Source organism: Antechinus flavipes, chromosome 1 (genome assembly GCF_016432865.1).
Source record: "Antechinus flavipes isolate AdamAnt ecotype Samford, QLD, Australia chromosome 1, AdamAnt_v2, whole genome shotgun sequence".
NCBI lineage: Eukaryota > Metazoa > Chordata > Mammalia > Dasyuromorphia > Dasyuridae > Antechinus > Antechinus flavipes.
Window position 1 is genome coordinate 432,473,271 of NC_067398.1, and position 19,236 is coordinate 432,492,506.

At 33.3% G+C, this 19,236-nt stretch overlaps 1 protein-coding gene across 10 annotated transcripts in view; it reads right to left on the bottom strand.

Moving 5' to 3' along the window:
- The window catches only part of RALYL (RALY RNA binding protein like), an 801,687-nt gene that overhangs the window by 36,893 nt on the left and 745,558 nt on the right, over positions 1 to 19,236 (bottom strand). For 7 of the 10 annotated variants that reach the window (XM_051969970.1, XM_051969967.1, XM_051969971.1 and 4 more), the window contains 2 exons: positions 18,933 to 19,046; positions 5,528 to 5,706 (listed from right to left, as the gene is read on the bottom strand). The exons of 1 other annotated variant lie outside the window; for it this stretch is intronic. In XM_051969970.1, coding sequence (XP_051825930.1) covers positions 5,528 to 5,706; positions 18,933 to 19,046 — 293 coding nt within the window. The remainder of the gene's footprint in view (positions 1 to 5,527; positions 5,707 to 18,932; positions 19,047 to 19,236) is intronic. 2 more of the 10 variants (XM_051969968.1, XM_051969973.1) reach the window with 2 other exon arrangements.

Genomic DNA, 19,236 nt, shown 5'->3' on the forward strand with positions numbered 1-19,236 from the left:
AATTTGGTGACAGCCAGAAGTCATAGATTCTTGCCAGTGACAGTTACCAACCAAGATTGAGTTTCATGCCTCAAGCTCACCTAAATTCCCAAATTCACACCTGCTCCCAAGTCCATATTCTACATCATGAGTTCCAGCATAAAGCTCCTGCCTTTCCACCTAATGACAGTTAAGATGAATAAATGAGACTAAGATCCTATGAAAACTGTTGTTATACTACTTTGCAGGTATCTAGTGCAGATATAGGGCATCTTACCACACTCAAAATGTCTATTTTCTAGAGCTCCTGAATCATATTGATCCTTTGGCTAGAAACTTCCAGAATCTATGGAACTGGAGGGCTCACAACTACTTTATTCGCTTATTGATTTTTTGCTAAGAGAGGGAAAAAGGCAGTATACCATGTGTATTTACCTATGTGGTAAACCATTTCCATTGTGGAAAGGTCAACTATCTAGGGCTCACTGAAATACAGCAAATTATGGATGAAGGCAGGGTTTTGGGAGCTCAGAACTAATTTATCATTAGACAAATCTGTACAACTACAGAGCTTTGATTGATGACTAAGAACTATTATTCAAGGAGGAATAAAGTTGACAGATAGAAGATGTTTCTTCAAGAAACAGAGCTTGTGTCTCCTTAGAATTTTCGCATCATGATATGCATGTACAAAGTGCCAGAGTGAGTTTGAAACTTTCCTGCTGCTGAATAGGACAAGGACAATGACCAGTGGTTAAACATATTTACAACTACTTTCTGGACACATCCAATTGGATGCCCCACCAGGACTTCAAACTCTACATATCTGAAATGCAATTTATTATCTTCTCAGAGTCTTCTCCCTCTTCTGACTTCTGTATTGTATTTTAGTTAATGGAATCATAATCTTTTCATTCACTTAGACTTGACACTTGAGTCATCCCTATAGCTTCCTTTCTTCTCATTTTCTTACAGCTATTACTTGACAGATCTTATTGATTTGATCTTCACTGTAACTGTTACTCCTTACTCTCCACACACTACCATTCTAATTCAGGATCTTTCACTTTTCCCCTGGACTATTGTTATAATTTCTTAACTAATTTCCTTTCCTCTAATTTCTCCTCTTTGAAATTTGCCCTTCTCATAGCTGCCAAGCTAATCTAATGCACATGATATACTCCTCAAAAATCTTTAGAGTCTTCTTTCTTCCATTAGACTAAAATACAAATCAACATTTAAAATCACTATCTGGTCATTTTCCAAACATATCATACTACTCCCCTTCATGCAGCCTACATTCAACCCAAACTGAATTTAGGACTGGCCTCAGATTCTGTTTGGTACTCTCCCTACTTCTGCACATTCACTCATGGTGTTCCTTAGCATCTAAATTGTATTAGTTTATACTGATGCTCCCACTGAAAATAAACTTTTCCTCTTCATATTTTCACAGCATATTGTCATATTTTGTCTTATATAAAAATCGCTTGTGCATATATTAAATTCAATATATTAGATTAAAACTTTTTGAGAGTAGGGACTGTTATTTTTCAATATTTTTATCACAAGTGCCAATCACAGCATGTTGCCCAGAGTACAAAATTAATAAACATTTTTAATGGAAATGAATGGAATATAGATCTCAATTTACAAAGTCTTTTAAACTGTAATATTATACTTTCTATAACATGAGAATGTAGCACAAGTACAATTTCCTGATTTCAAAGGTGAGGAAATTAAGACTGAAAGGCTTCCTTCATAGCTAATATAGTTTAGAACTGGGATTCAGAATTCCATTTTTATATTCCAAGTATGTTTCTGTTCCCATTATATCTTTTTTTCAATTTGCTTCATCTACAAGTCTAAGTTAGTGGTTTAGAGTTCCTTCAAATATGCAGAGATGTATGACAATTCTGTAAGCTCAGATGATTTACTGTTCATCTATGATGGCTGCATGATTATTCAGTAGATAGTATATAGGCCAAAATATTACTCATTCTAGCTTGACAATCTATTCCACATTCCTTCATAATTAGTCTTATTTTGATTGTGTCTACTCAGCAAGAAAAGGAATAATTAATCACAAGAACAATTCATAAAAGTTAGAATTCTCTTGGCATTCTTAAGCCACTGTTTTTTTTTTTTTTTCTCTATATGGCTTACATTGCAAGTGAGATGACATAACCTAATTCATTTCAAATGCAATGGCTCTTGTCTCAGCCTGGGTGCTTATGTAAATTGTTTTTTCACTCCTTCTAGTGGTTTGGTTGGCTTTGGGGATTCAGCCTAAAAATGTAATTGGTTCTTAAAATTCTTTTATATCCCTTTTCTATTTTATGTGAAATGTGACAAATGTGGACTTGAAAATGTTTGTTATATTTTACACAAACTAGAAAATTTATGGGAATTTATAGGATTTGAAGTATAATCAAGAATCCTCATCTTTTAGAATTGTTCTTGTAGTATTTTTACTAATATAATTCTGTCAATTTGGAGTGCTTCTTCTCTCTTCCTCTGGACCTATTTGAATCTTACTCATCACTGAAGGTCCAATTTATGCCATCTCTTCCATGGAGCCTTACATGTTTTAGCATTTATTTTTGGTTTTATATTGCTTTAAATTTTGTATTTATCTTTTGGTGTCTTTTATTGTTAGTTCTCTTTTCTTATGTCTATACCTTATTTTTCAAATTTTTCAATTGAAAATTTTTATATTTTTCTTGAAGTCAGAATTTTTGCCATATATACATTTATATTTTCCACTGGGCTTTTACACATTCTTCTTCATTTAGTAGATGTTCTGTAAATGACTTGATATATAAATAGAAAAGATGTAGTGCTGGTTTAATAGATCATCCTATGTTTGTTTATTGTGTACCTCTCTATTGTTCTTCATCATCATCATCATCTTCTTCTTCTTCTTTTTCTTCTCTTTCTCCCCTTCTCTTCCTTTCTTCTTTGCTTCTACTTTCTTCTTTTTTTCTTCCTTGTCCTCTTCCATTTCTTCTTCCTCCTTTTCCTTCTTCTTCTTGTTCTTCCTCCTTCTTCTGCCTTCATCATAACCATATTATTATCATCATCTGAATTTGTCAAATCTAATCTAAACTGACACTTAAGAACAATGAATTTAATAGATGTATCTTACAAAAAAACAATCTTCAAGCTTTGTGTAAACAAAAGTATATGAATATTGAGATTTAGTGAAAACTATCTACATAACCTCCCTATTATCCTATTTGCTATTGGAAATGTTCTGAAGATGCCTACATTATATGTGTATATATATATAAAACATTGCAATATTTTAAATCAATTTTAAAAATCTGCTGTCTACTTGTACAATAGTCTACAGAACATAAATATAATATAATAATAACATGATAGTGATTCATTCTAGGAATGAATAAAAAGATGAAAATGAGGTTATTATTAATAATAAGAAAACTCATATGTGTATAACATTTAAAGATTTGCAAAGTTTTCCCCTCATGACAATCTTTTAAAGCAAGATGTATTATTGATATGCAGTGTGGTTCAATGTAAAAAAAAACAAAACAAAACATTGAATTTCAAATAAAAAAAACCTGGGCTCCATTCCTGGTTCTGCTACTTACTGACTGTGTGATCTTGGCCAAATTATTTCCATTTAGTTTCTTCATCTATAACAAGAGAAGTCTGGACCAGATTACCTCTGAGGTTTCTTCAACTTCTTGACCTATGACTCTAAAATCTTGTATAAAGTCAGCTGGCAAAATCACAACTATAGAATCAGAATTTTTCAATTAGGAAGGATGTTTTCTTGTTCAGTATCTTCATTTTACATACGAAGAAATTGATAATCCATTCATTGAAGCCAATGATCAATTCAAAGAATTATATTTCATCTCTTAAGATCCTTCTTTCATTAGTAATTTTCTGTGATCTAATCAAAGATGTGTTTGAAGCTGGCTTGTTTCAACTCATGAGAGCTAATTATTAAATTTCAGTGTAAGCATTTATATCTCAGATGTAGGCAAATATTAAAAATCAAGGATTCATCTATTGTTTTGTTGATTGTCTGGACTAAAGAAAGTGATGAAGAAAATGTTAATAAAACAGATTAAACTTAAAAGTGTGTTATGTGCACAGTTTTCCCCTCTGGAGAGCCAGTTGTTAAATATTTACCAGAACATCTGCCAAGGTTTTTAACTCAGTTGTTTTCTAAATATAAAATGGATCTTCTTTAAGTTCGTATAGTAAATTAGTGTCCATCTGAGGATAGCAATGCAAATCTGCTGACTTAATCAATATTTTCTAGGAATAAACCTAAATAAAGTTGCTGTATCTATTAACTGAACATTACCTTCCCAAACAAATAGCAAGCATAACATAATAGCTAATTTGTACAGTACTTTAAGATTAGCACATTATATGTGATATCTCATAAGTCAAATAACCCTATGAAATAGGTGCTATTATTTTTCCCATTTTATAGTTGAGAGAACTGAGGTAAATAAAGGTGAAATGATTTGCTTAGAATCATCCAGCTAGAGTGTGAGGCAGAATTTAAAATTCAGGTCTTCCTGACTCCAAGCCTGGCCACTCTAAACACGGTGCCTTCTACCTGTCTAGAACATACACCTTCTCTATAGCCTCCTCCTTTGTATTAGTTGGGTCCTTAAGATACTTTATATAATGCCATGATAAATAAAATTAGACAAAGGGCTTCATCAATAGGTGTTTCTGGGTTCTAAGCTTTAAGAATGGCCATGAAGTGAAAGAGTAAAACAGTGAATTTATATCCTGAAACATTAAAATGAAAGAAATGATTTAGCCTAAAGGAAAAAAAAAGGGAGGTGAGATCTGAGCCTTGGGTAAAAAAAAAAGTCTATGAGACACATTTACAAATAGTACCATGGCATTCACTACAGCCAGAGACCTAAATAAATCATCTTTATCCACATTATGTGAAGAATCATGCTGGCTATATCGAATTTTTCAGCCTCAGTGAAAATGATGACTCCAGTCAGTAGCATTATCCAGGACATGGGTAAGCAATGTATCCTTTTAGTATATGGTAAGTTATTTCAGAGATGTTTTATTAATCTCTAACATTTTAAATATTGCTGACTAATGAGAAATTCCATACCTGGCAGAGCAATAGTAGGAGCAGATATTTGTATGTGCCATTTGGGATTTGAGACTCCTTTTCCCTTTTCTCTCCAGATAAAGCTCCTGTTCTTCATTAATTAAATAGTTATCATCCACCATATGCAAAGGCTATCTGTGTGGATCTGGGAGAGATACTTAATCTCTGCCTGCTTCAGTTTGCTCAACTGTAAAATAGGGATAATAACATCTACCTCCAAGGGTTACTATGAGGATAAAATGATATAATATTGGCATAAAATTTTGCAAATCTTTAAGTGCTATATAATGTTAGCTATTACAAGGTGAATAAGGGACAAGATTAAATTGCACTGACCCTGGTTTTAAAATGAAAAGGCCTTGGAAATCCCCATGTTAATTACATGAATATTTTAGATACTAAATATTGAATTCATACCAGCTCATTACTTCCATCTTCATCGAAGTCCTCCTCTATCCCATCAGTCATCTCTTCTCCATCTCCATCAGCATCTGGTCCTCCTTCAACAGGTTCTTCTGTAGAGTTATCTGCAGTCTCTGATACACATTCCTCTTGGTTCAACTCTATGTTATCTTCCATTTGCTTCTTCTGAGCTTCTGAAGGAAAAGAGCAAATGGCTACCTTTCATAGTTAATGGTCTATTCTGATGAACCAATAATATTTGAAGCAACATATTCTACAAAAGATGGTGCTGTACTGATAAAATGTGAATCTGATAATTTTTGTTTTTAGTTTTCTAGCCTGTGTTTTTGTTATTAAAGTGGACTTCAATATAGCAATTATGTACAACCTCACTTAAATGGATTCGTGTATTTGTATTTTTAAATGTAGAACTTTTAAAATTCAGGGAAACAAAATACTGGAGTTAGTGGCCCTGAGTGGGAGAAACCTTTACATAAAGCAAATCATTCTGGGTAACATATACTTATAACTTATACCATTTTAAAATACAATCTTTTAATTAAATACAATTTTAATTTAATTGTACATTAGAGATGGAATGAAAACAAAATAATAATGAGTAATGATGACATAAAAATAAATAGTACACTCAGTGAAAAAAGTTGGAAAGCACACAGAGAAGACCAAACCCAAATATGAGAGTCACATAAAAAGATGTTGAAGTAGTTAAATGTTAAATGTTGAGTTATTTTTCAGTTGTGTCTGACTATATTGGAGTTCTTTGCTTTCCTTCTCTAGCTCATTTTATAGATGAAAAAATCGAGGCACAAAACAGTTAAGTGACTTGCCCAGAGTCAGATAGGTAGTAAATGTCCAAGACCAGATTTGAACTCACAAAGATGAATCTTCCCAATACCAGGCCTGGTGCTTTATCCACTATGCCACCTAGCTGCACCATGTTATACACACACATACACACACATACACACATGTATATGTATATATACATTCACATATATACATATGTATATATATTAACAATAACAAGAATTTCTATTTATATAGTTTTTGCAAAGTTCTTTCATGAGCTATTATAATCTCATTAGAACATGGTAATAATCATTAAAAATATCACTGTCCCCATTCAGCAGATGAAAAAATTAAGATGAAGAAAAATCAAATGATTTGCCAAAGTCAAAGAGTAATTATTTACAAATGAGAAACAAGTATTAAAAGAAAAGTCTATGTGAAAAATAAATTTAAATAATATAGATTAAATTGGATATTTACTTATATTTTCCATTCCTAATCTCATTCATACATGCTAAAAAGGGTCTTAATCATCACTAAATATATTAGAACATGTATATTTTATCTGTGATATTGTTATATATTTCTTTAATATATCTAGGATCATATCAGTTCCAACTTAGTAAGAATACTACTTTTGTTTAAATTTTTTACTATTGATGATATTGAATGTTTAATATTTAATCACAAATTAATCACAGATTTTAAAAGTTTATTGCATTTTTGACATACTAAACATGTTTTGGTGGCCTTACTTTTCCTGATGTAAGTCAACAGAACAATGTAAAGCAGTTCATTAATACATAGCCTTTCAGAACTACAGTTAATATTCAAAACACATCTAATGGCTGATAATACCTCATATAGGAATAAGACTGGAGAACTCTCAAAGTAAATCAGAATCCATTATATATGTTTCCTGCTTTACATTTAATAATTTAGTGAATTTTTAAATAAGCTGTTTTTAAGGCTGAAGGAAACAGTGGTAGAATGATTGGCAACTAAATTTGTAAGGGTTTGTGATCTTATTGATATTAATTTTCCCCTCTAACAAAGCAGTTCCTCTCCCATTCTTTTTATTTCATCATGTGATTCTTGTCCTTGTCCTCCCTAAATCCTCTACAAGGGAAATACTCAACTTGGGGCGGTCCTTCTTCTAGGAATCTTAATATTCTTCAGGCACAAAAGAAGCAGGTAGACTATACATTGGTTTACTTCTTCTTATTATTGTCACATATCTCACTGGAAATATATTTTATACAACTTGTGTACAATTACATATTGTAAAATATTATAACCTGTTTAGTTCCATTTTGTTGTACCCAGTGCTTTTTGAGTGAAAATGTAATTTTGACTGATCAAAGGTTATGATATTCCCTGGTACATAGCAATATAGAATCTTTAGAAGAATTCTAAAGGTAAAAATGCCATCTCTTACACAATGCTTTCCTTGATCACCAATTGCCAATTGTTTTTATTCCACTAAATCAGTGATTTTACTATTCTTTCAAACATTTTTAATGTGACACATAAATAAATGTGTCACACAAACTAGATTGTCTTGGCAAGTGAATGGTTCCTTTATGTTTTGTCTTATATATTTCTAATCTAATTGAGCTCCTCAGACTATTCCTAATGTCTAAATATTGGTAGGGAAAAAGATTTGTTTTTTGACTTCATATGCACATGGCTTGAAAGGAATGTCAAGCTTATGTAATATTTTAAAAATTGTTTTGCCAGTTAAGAAGTCAAACAAGAATGAATACAGTACTTTTGACAAAAATGGAATAATTGATTGAAGAAGATGAGTTGAGAACTATCTATCTCAAATGGCTTACAAGAAATCCTCCATTATTTTGGGCAGATCTTCTCTTGTGGATTTATGGGAGAACATGAAAAAGAATCTCACAGTCTGAGAAAGCACAGGTGGGTGCTTATTTCTTACTTACATTCGTAGAGTAAGAATCCACAGAGAAGGGACAAAGCATGACATCGTGAATATAGTTTTTGGAGTTGGAGTCAGAAAGACTTAGATTTAAAAATCATACTTCTTACTTACCTTCATAAGATATATGATTTTGGGCCAGTCACTTAACCTTCTAAGTCTCAGTTTCCTCCTCTGTTAAATGGGGATAACCACTATAGTACCTACTTCCAAGGCTTATTGTAGTGTTCAAATAGTATAGGGATAGGAATGTACAAAACCCTGTGTAAACTTTGAAAAAATATTCAGGCTGTCCCAAAAATCTCAATAAGTTTATGCTCTAATAGATTAAAACTGTATTGACACTTGTGGGATGACCTGCATTATTGTACCATCACACAATAATATGTGATATTGTACACTCTGTGTTATTATGCAATCATAGATCTATTGAAGTGCTGCAGTATTGATAAATCCACACATTATAAAGAAAGCTCTGTGTGTGAACTGGTACTTGAAAGTGACTTGGAAGTGAAGTCAGAAATGATGACTTTGAGGCCAAAAAAGTAGAGAGTAGAATCAATATGTGTTCTCTAGCCAAAAGAATCTAAAAGAATTCCAAATGTTTCATGGTTTCTGCAGGATTTCTCCAGCACTAACTTGTGTTAGAGCTTGGAAAGGAAATATTCTAGGTTGACATCCATTGAAGAAATAATACATGAAATCACATGTTATTTATTAAGTGTGATGAATAGCTTAATAAGCATTTTTGTTTAAGAGGCACACTGGCATGACAAGTTAAAATGTCTATGCAGGATGACAACTTTCAACTGAATAAATATGCTTTCCACAGAGATAACTGATTGCATTCACTTGGATTAAAAACTAGGAAATTTTTTTAGTAGTGTATCTTTTCTATTCATAATTTAAAAACACTTTGACATGACTTGCTTCCTCAAAGTTCTAGGTGATACTGTTTGCCTTTCTTATTTAATAAAATACAATCAAAATATTTATTAGGGCTATATACTAAGTGACAAGAGGAGATACATAGTTTAGATAAGACATGATTGCTACTGTTCATGCAGTTTATAGCTTAATAAAAGAATAGGCATAAATGAATATTATCTTCATTATGATACTGAAGGTCACATAATATGTACATTACTAGAGTACAAAAATTGTGCTAGATGGAGATTTTGCAGAGAATGATAACGTGGAGGACTAATGAAAAAGATTTGCAGATTTAGATAGAACATATTTATAAGGGGATTGAAAATATTTCAGATATAAAAGAGTAAAGATACAAGAGCATGAAAGTATAAAAAATGTTGTAAGTAGTAGAACTGTGTTGGAAGACTTTGGATTGCGTGTGATAGACAACTTTAGGAAGCTAGAGAAGACTTTTCAACTGAGAAGCAAATGCTTAAGGAAGATTATTCTAGTAGTGGTATAAAGGATTAGAGATAAGAGAGATAGAAATGGAAGAACTAATAAAAGAATGAATAAATGAATAAAAAACTTAAGCACTTGCTAAGCTTTTAACATCATACTAAGTGGCAAAGATATAAAAAGGAAAAAATAGAGTAATCCCTGCTCTCAATGAGGCTACGATCCAATTTTGAGAGACAATACAAAAAATTCAGTAGTATGACTGACAGAAAGGCTTAGGTGTCCAAAGTGTCTGTCACAAATCAATTGAAAGTACCTGCAATCTAAAGAAAGGCTGAGAGCAACATTGAAGTACAGTGAAAGCAGGAATGACTTTTTTTCAGGCAATTCTAATGTAGGTTATATTTGTTTTAATTGAGTTGGGAAACATGCATGCTTTTGTGTGTGTGTGTGTGTGTGTGTGTGTGTGTGTGTGTGTGTGTGTGTGAGAGAGAGAGAGAGAGACAGAGAGAGAGAGAGAGACAGAGACAGAGAGAGAGAAATAGAGAGAGAAATTGAAAAAGAGACACACAGAGACAAAGAGAAAGACTAAGTGGGGGAGAGGAAAAAGGGTGGGGAGAGAGAAAGAGAGAGAGAGAGGGGGGAAAAAGAGAGAGAGAGGAGAGAGAGAGAGAGAGAGAGAGAGAGAGAGAGAGAGAGGAGAAAGAGAGAGAGAGAGAGGGAGAAAGAGAGAGAGAGAGAGGGAGAAAGAGAGAGAGAGAGAGAGAGAGAGAGAAGGAGAGGAAGAAAGGGAGAAGGAAAAGAGAGAAGAAGAAGAAGAGGGAGAAAGGAAGAGGAGAGAGAGAGAAAGAGAGAAGAGAGGGAGAAGGGAATGAGAGGGAAAGAGATTGTGGGAAGTTGAAATAAGAAATTTTTCCCAATGCATCTGGGTCCTTTATGCCATGGTGAGAGCCTCTGTCAGAAGAGTCAGTGACACTAGATCAAAGTGACAAGCAAGAGTGACCTTGCCTATTTCTGTTCTTCTGCTTATTTGGGCATCACACCGAGGTACTTCTACAGATAAAGTTAGTTATTGTTCTCTGAAAATATTGACCCTGAAAGGTCCCTCAAGCCCATTCCCATCACTGTATGTATCCTGTTACTCCCACTATTGTATATATCCCAACCCATTCCCATCATTGTGTGCATCTGGTTATTACTTTAGGCTGTGAGAAATATATAATTTTTTTGTCCTCTTTCCCTTGCTAGGGATTTTTTTAAATAATTAATTTTTTCCCAATTACATGTAAAAACAATTTCAATGTTCTCTCCGTCCCCAAACATTGAGTCCCATATTCTTTCTTTCTCTCCTCTCCTCCCATTGAGAAGACAATTTGACATGAGTTATACATGCATAGTCTTGCAAAAACTATTTTCATAGAAGCAATTCTGTAAAAGAAAATACAGACAAAAAATCCCAAGAAAAACAAAGAAAAAATATCTGATGAAGATTTCTAATGTGAGTGGTGAAATAAATAGAAGTCACTTTTGTATCTTTAAAAGTGTCTTTTGTTTCATCCAGTGTTACCTAGTTACCTATTTCTTCACTAACACACACACACACACACACACACACACACATTTTAAATAATGGGGGCATGAATGTTGAAGACATTTTGGTCAAGAGATTCCCTTGAAAAGTTCAATGAACTCCAAAACCAGTTCAAGAAATAAATAACAAGACTACATGGATCTTCCTATTCTCACTGAATTACAGTAACCAGCATGACTGACGAGGGGAGCCCCCAAACTCTTTCTCTCTCTCTCTCTCTGACTTTGGGAATGAGCCACGAGGTAGAGCACTTGAGAAACTCCTTCAAGGAGACTCTCTCCTAAATCCTGCCACTGTAAAGACCCCACCCAAGGACAAACAGCTTCATTCTTTAATATAGGTGGGGCTGGTTGAGTCCTGAGCTGGAGGATTCCAACCCTACTTAATTGAATATTTTCTATTTAATTCCAGCTCAAACTCCACCCACCAGCCTCCATCGGGAGGGGGAGCAAGCCTTGGCTTGTAGCTAAGGTTTCTTTAGGTCCTTGCAGAGGACCTAATATGGCATGCCAAGGAAACTCTCTCTTCCTGGCATAACAGCAAACTCTTCCCGCTGGAATATTCTCTTTCAGTGTTACCCTCTCTTTAGCCTCACCTATTTCCCTAATGAGACTTTATATCTCTCCATCAGGATTTCTCTACTAGAAACTTTATTTCTCTGCAAGGTCCTTGCCACTAAGGAATTCAGCCTTTCTATTCATCCATAGCAAAAGCTGACTTCCCGATGCCTATAATAAACTTCTTTTTTATCAGTCTAGCTTTTTGGGTTTGTAAATTCCTCTGTGCCACCAGATGGGGGTTCCTACAACTCACTACCTTGTGCAAATCCCAAGGGGATTTAGGGGAGCCAAACCTCTTCATTTGGTTCCCTGAACTCCAAACCTGACACTAACCTCATCATTTAACTCCCTTACTACCAGGAACCCTAATCTCATCAGGACCAAAGCAGAAAAAGAAAGATTTCTCTGCTTAAAGGACAAACATTTGTTCTAAAAAGCCAAGAAAGAAAAGAGTTGATAATTATATTTCTCTCTCTCTTTTTTTTTTTTTTTTTTTGGTTGGTTTGTTTGTTTTGGGCAAGCCAATTGGGGTTAAGAGACTCAGCCAAGATATGTTAAGTATCTGAGGCTGAATTTTACTCCATTCAGGCTGGTATCCATTGTGTCACCTAGCTATCCTGTAGCATTAAATTCCTAGTCATTTTCTATCTTCACAGTGGATTACTACTTTAGAAGCTTTACCTACCACAGAGGCAAATGATATTATTTGCTGGGATTTATGTTTGAGGCATTTAAAAAAATTAAATTGAGTTTGAGTCTTTCCTGTTAGCATTAATTTAACTCAGAAAGACGGCTGAGATAATTAAGCTTTTGATATGCTGTCTTAATTACTAGTAAATTACTGGCTGAATTGTACTCAACAGATGGTTGAAAAAATGTTCATAGAAAAGTGGTAATATTATTAAATAGAGCCAGACCAATAACTGTGCTTGTGTAATGTTAACTTATAAAAATCTATTTTTCTCTTCTAAAGTTTCTTCTAAAACACCTGAACAAAATTGAAATCTGAGTAATTGCTCCCAACAGATGAAATTATGGAAAACTATACAGGAAAAAAAGCATAGAAAGCATCACTTCCAACTTCAACAACAAAAAATTATTTTTTACAATTAAAAATCATCCAATAATCATTTATCTATTTTTGCATTTCTATTACATATTAGATACTATGCTAAGAACTAGGAATACAATACAAAAATAGTCCTGTTTTCAGGAAGCTTACAATTTCCTGGGAGAATACAAAATGTACTTCAGATAAAGAAAAATTATACACAACTAAACAAATACACTGTGATTTGGGGACTGAGGAATTAACATCTAGAGAAATATGGACAAAGCACTTAAAGAAGGTAGCATTTGAGTGGAACCTTAAAAGAAGATAGAGGATTTGTAATACAAAAGTGGCTAGAATGACAGTGTGAAAGCTTTTAAATGTTAAACTAAAGAGGTGATGCTTTAACTTAAAAGCAAAAAGGAGCCATGGAACTGTTTAAAGTAGAGGAGTGATATGAGATTTGTGCTTTTTGAATATTAATTCTCCACAAAGTTGTGTGGAGGGTAAAATCTGAAGAGGAGAGATTTGATGCAGTGAGACAAAATGAGGGAGAAATAGTCCAGAAAAAAGCTGATGAAGGCTTAGACTAAACCAAATCTTGTGTGAAAAGAGAGAAAATTAATCTATCTAGCATATTCATTAACCTAGGGTTATTAATAATGTGCACCATATGTGTGTACATACGTGTGTATTTTATACATTCACATACACATATAGTTAAAGTTAGAGAATAATATAAAATTGTATGTAAATAAACAGTGTATTATGGATTTAGAATGTGAAAAGTATTGAATTTGAAGCTAGGAAGACCTGGCTTCAAATCCTGTTTTTGGATTTTATTAGCTGTGTAACTCCTGGAAAATCACATACCCTTTCAGTGCATTTAAGGTCATAGAATGAAAGTTGGAAGGGACCTCAGAAGTCATTTCTTTCAACTCTTTTGCTTTGTAAATGAGGAAATGGATTCTAAGAGGTTATGTTATTTGTCTAACATCATCTAAGTAATTAAGTGTACAAAAGTAGGATTTGAACCCAGGTTCTAGGAAACCAGATCCAGAACTCAGCATCTCCATTCTAGCAATCCTTTATAATTCAAAAATCATATTTTATATATGGTAATATATAATTATTTATGTATATATAACCATTGGTTATATATATACTATTGGTATTCGTATAATATAAAAACTAAATTATTTATATGTTTCTTTCTTAAATTATATCCTTCAAAACCTTTTAAGTCTTTGTTCTTTCCCTCATTTTTTTCTTCTTGAGATTATCCCATATATACCTGATTCCTAAGAATGGTACATCAATTTCAATGATCAGATCAAAGCTTCATCTCATAATTCCATTTTTGTAACCCACTTCTCTCTCCAAAGTTTAAATCAAAAGAAAAGGTAAAGGGTATTATATCTAGAAAGTAAAGGGTCTTCAGAAGCCTTCAAGTCTAAACTCCTTATTTTATAGATGAAGAAACTAATGCCCAGGGAGAGATTGAAGAGTAGAAAAAAACAAGACATAAACATCAGGGTTAAGATTTGAACTTAAGTTCTCTCACTCAACACCCCACATTCTTCTTTGATACTTCTGCTAATGGATATATTCCCCAAAGGCTTCTTTCCCTCCCATTGAAAATAAGGAAATAGAATTGAAGGGTGTCTTGTAGGTTTTTAGAGATTACTGAGATAGAACAGCAGTGGTAACAATGTGAAGAAAACATAAGACAGAAGTGGTTCAGGAAGATGAGTTCAATAAGGGTGAACAAAGGAAAGGAGCAAGGCCACTGATAGAAAATTTCATCATCTTTTTATTTAAGTTCCCTGTTTTAGACTTTCTGCTTCTATCAGTTTCATGCTACATTTTATATGAAAAGACACTGATATGTTCTAACAAATAGGTTCTAGTTATGTCTCTTGCTGTCTGTACCTCTTGCTTGAAAGAGATAGGAAGAATAAATAGCTCAGATAATATCCGGTAATTCATTCAATATCTCCAAATTTCTGTAACAAATAAAATTGACTAATGTAGAAATGATACCTTAAATCATTCTCTGAGGACACAGTCTCTGTTTATTTGGTAATTCTATGGCTCTGATGATGAAAATTAGATTTTGGTTCATCTAGGCAGCCAAAAAACATTTTTTGCAACTATAGCAAGAGATCTGATTTATATACCACTGTCAACTTTGAAGGTTTCTAATCTTATGGGGAAGAATTGTTTATATGCCTATCACAGTCTATCTTTTTAAGAAATGATTGGATGAACAACAATTCATCCAATAATAATCCATCATTCATATAGCAACAAAATGTTTATGAATCACTTTTCTTCATGTGTTTATATGAGGGCAAGAATCATTTTATAGATAAAGAAACTGAGGTTCAGAAAAGTCAAGTAATGGCTTATGTCCACACAGCTAGTAGATGCTGGAGCTTAAGTATGAAACCAGATCTTCTTCCTTTTCACTATTCTACATTGCTTCTTTTTTTTCTTTTCTTTATTTCTTTCTTTGCATATTTATCCAAGGAAAGAAAGCTAGAGGGATATATACTATACTGCATAATTGATTTAAGATTAAAAAAGATAGAGTAGGATAAAGTAATGGACTAAAACTGAATATGTAATTTTTTATATTAAAAAAAAATCAATTGCCTAAATTACAAAATGGATAAGATCTGGCTTAGTTACAGTGTATATGAAAAAGAACCAGTGTTGCTTATGATTGCAAACTCAGTATAAGCCACAAACTATGGCTGATAAACAAACACATAGCAAATAAAAAAAAAATGCATCTAAGGCTATCTTCATAGAGATAACATGTCCAGACAGACTGTGGAAAGAAATATATATGGCACTGAAATAGCACATAGATAGAGAGAGGTATTACCTAGCTAATCAGACAATCCCTAAATAAGGCATCACACTTTAGGGCAATATCCACAAACCAAGTAAAATATAGGGAAGAGTAAGCAGTCTAGCCAGAAGTCTAAGACTAGCTCAGTTAAATGATGCAGCAAAGAAAGACATTAAAGTATAAATAAAATGATATCTTTGTGTTCTTTAGATTTGAAAAACCTAAATCCTTAACTTCAGATCTATGAATTTGGATAGGAAACAAATATAACCAAAATTTAGCATAACCTTCTGTTATGATTGTAAATAATGGATCACAGTTGGATCAAGCATCACTGGGTTACTATAGGGAACCATAATGCAAAAAAAATAAAGTTTGGAAACCTTGATCTAAATTATCCCTGTCTCTTAGAATAATAAGCTGTATTCTATGTAGAAATAAACTATATGAATTGAGGAATGGCTATACAGAATCACAAAATTTCAAAAGGAAGGCAAGTTAGAGCTCATTTTTCAGATGATGAAAATGAGGACTGTGTAGATTAAGCCATTTACCCAAAGCCATACAACTGATAAATAACAGAACTAGGACAAGAACCCACTTGCCAGTCCAGTGACCTTTTCATTAAATACATATCAAGGAAATGTGCAGTATGGTATAGTATGAGTAATAAAAAAACACAATTCCTGCTAAAATAGAACTTATTCACCTAAAGCATAGAGAAAGAATACAGGATAACATAATCATAGCTTTAGACCTAGAAGGGGTTTTAGAATTCATCTGGTCCAACTGCCTCATGTTATAAACTAGGAAACTGAAGCCCAGAATTATTAAATGACTTGGCTGTAATCACCAAATTAGAATCTGAGGCAATATTCAAACATGATGCACAAAGGCAGTCAAGTGTTAATTACATATGATATGAACTGGTATGTGGAGGAAGCAAAATAATTTATTTACACCCGAGCATATGTATTTCTGGTGTCCTAGCAATGCTTATAAACAAACTTAGCAAAGAAAAAAAAATAAAATTATATCCTAACACTCAATTTAGGAAATTCTGAAAAACTGCACTCATTTTCCTGTACTCCTCCTTAAAACTCAGTCCAGGTTGGTTATTAGTAGGGCACCTTCAAGATCAGGTTAAGTAGACTACTTTTCTAATCAAACTTTTCCCGGAAAAAGACTGTAATTAAAATATGTAGTTTTAAATAGTTTCCTTGGCAGGTTTCACACAAAATAATAGTAAATTGAGCATGAAATGTTCAAAACAAGTAATTAATAAGCCTTAGATGGAAGTGATCAGTATAAGTAAATGTTGGTTTTTAACCAATAGATAATTAAATGTGGTATCTTAGGTGATTATCAATAAATTGGAAAGTAAGAGTTGCTTCAGAAATCTATAATTCTGATAAACTCCTTTAATCACAACTTGATTCCGTATATATAGTTTTCATTTGAGAAAATGTGGAAAATAATAACTTTGAATTTCAACTTCCAACTGAAGGACATACATATAAATGTCCTTCAGCAGAAGATACTAAGAGAAAGAAGTACTACATTAATTAATTCAATTTATCTTCTTATGTTTTAATATGAGGGGCATGTAATAGTCCCAAGGGAACAAACAGCCTTTGGTCTTTAAAGAAACCTTCTGACTAGCTATAGTTGCAGGCTTGTAAAAACAACAGGGTGCCATCCTCTCATCAGAAGAAAATACAAGCTTTTGAATTACTATGTAATATTTCTAGATGATCATTCAGGAAGCTATGTGGAGATGTTATTCAGCATAGCAGGCTAGAAGATGTAACAGGATCCCAGAAGGATCAAATCTTTCTCTTTGAGGTGATTTATATTTAAATGAGTTCACCATAATCCTTTAAACTGAAGTGCAAATTGGTTATCAAAGTCCATTGCTAGAAGAGTTGTTCTGCATGATAATGAGTTTCACAATGTTTCCTAAAATGGAAATATTGATTTCAACAGTATCACAGGATATTTCAGTTAGAGAAAAGACTTCAAGATGTTGTCATAACATGACAGGACATATAAAAATTACATACATCTAAAGTTCCTTAAAGTTCCAATTTGTGTATAAACTTTTTGTGAGGGAGGTAGGAAGGGAAAGGAAAGAAAGGAAGGAAGGATCCAGACATGTAATTTCACTGGGAAGTAAAATTCCTCTACTATTCAAATTTGCATTTATTTTCACAAAAGTATGTGTAAGGGATAATAGGACTTTTACTCAGGTCTTTCCCACTCTCATGTTGCTACCTTACAGTGTCTTTCTTGGGCATGACTATATCTTCAATGTGGTTATGGGAGAGTTTTGAGTGAGAAATCATTGACTTCAGTGTTCTTAAAAGATTTTATTTATCCAGACATTCCATACAAAACTAAGGGATAAGGAATAAAACTAAGGGAGTAGAGAAGTAGAAATGATGTTTGAAATACTTAAATATTTGTTTTTATAGTTGGCTGAACTTATTTCTTATTATTTTAGTCACTTTTTCCTTTAGTGATGGTGAAGTCAGTGTCACCCACAGGATGTGTGGAACTTTTACAGAGTATAGTTTCATCCTTACAACAGCGATCTAGGATCAGACTCTTTAAGACTGAGCCCATGATAATTAGTTTTCTGAGTCAAGTGATCTTCAACTGAATGACTGAATGTCTTGGGTCAAGTGAATGTAGGTTAGGGTGATTCTAGCTGAAGCCTTATGTCAGAGGTGGCATCCCAGGGAATGGTTCCACTTGATAGTAAAAAGCTAGAGTCCAATCATTTGCTTTTATTAACCAGCATCATCTTAGTCATATTGTTGCTTTCTGAATGATGGGACTGAAGGAGGAGACTGAGGGCAGTATTTCTCTTTGCAATGCAGATTTGAATGCTGATATTGTGTTATGAAAATCTGTATCTTTTCATTGCAATTGTATTACATCAAATGCTTTTAATCCTTAACCATATTTTGATACTGATAATGGTTAGATGTAAATCCTACAATTGTCAGTCCCAGAATAAGCAGTTATTCATAATCTTTGAAAGGACAAAATTCTATCCCATCACTTCAAGTCCCAGTTTTGTGGCTTTATGACTAGCATCTATAATACATAATAAAAGCTCAGCAAAGTTTCTCCTCTTATTCTGTGCTGTCAGTGTGACTTATAGTGCTGTCCTGGTCTCATTTACCTCCTAATGACCTGTCTATGACTACACATCATTTTCACTTACCTGCCTCAGCCTTCTGCTGCTTTTCAATCTTCTCCAGTCTCCCTAGCAAGGAGTCAATTTTAGTTTTGATTTGGGTTAATTCTTTCTTGATTGTCTGTAACTCATCTGATTTCACTGGAATGGGGGACAAAGGAAAGAAAGAGACATAACATGAAATACACTCTGATTCACTCAAAGAACCCCCACCTTCTGTATGTCCTTGCCAATGTATGCAGCAGAGCACCTAATATTACTGGCTTCTAATATTAGAAGCCTCTCATTTTTTACAAGACTTGTGGGAACATACATTTAAAATGGAATTCTT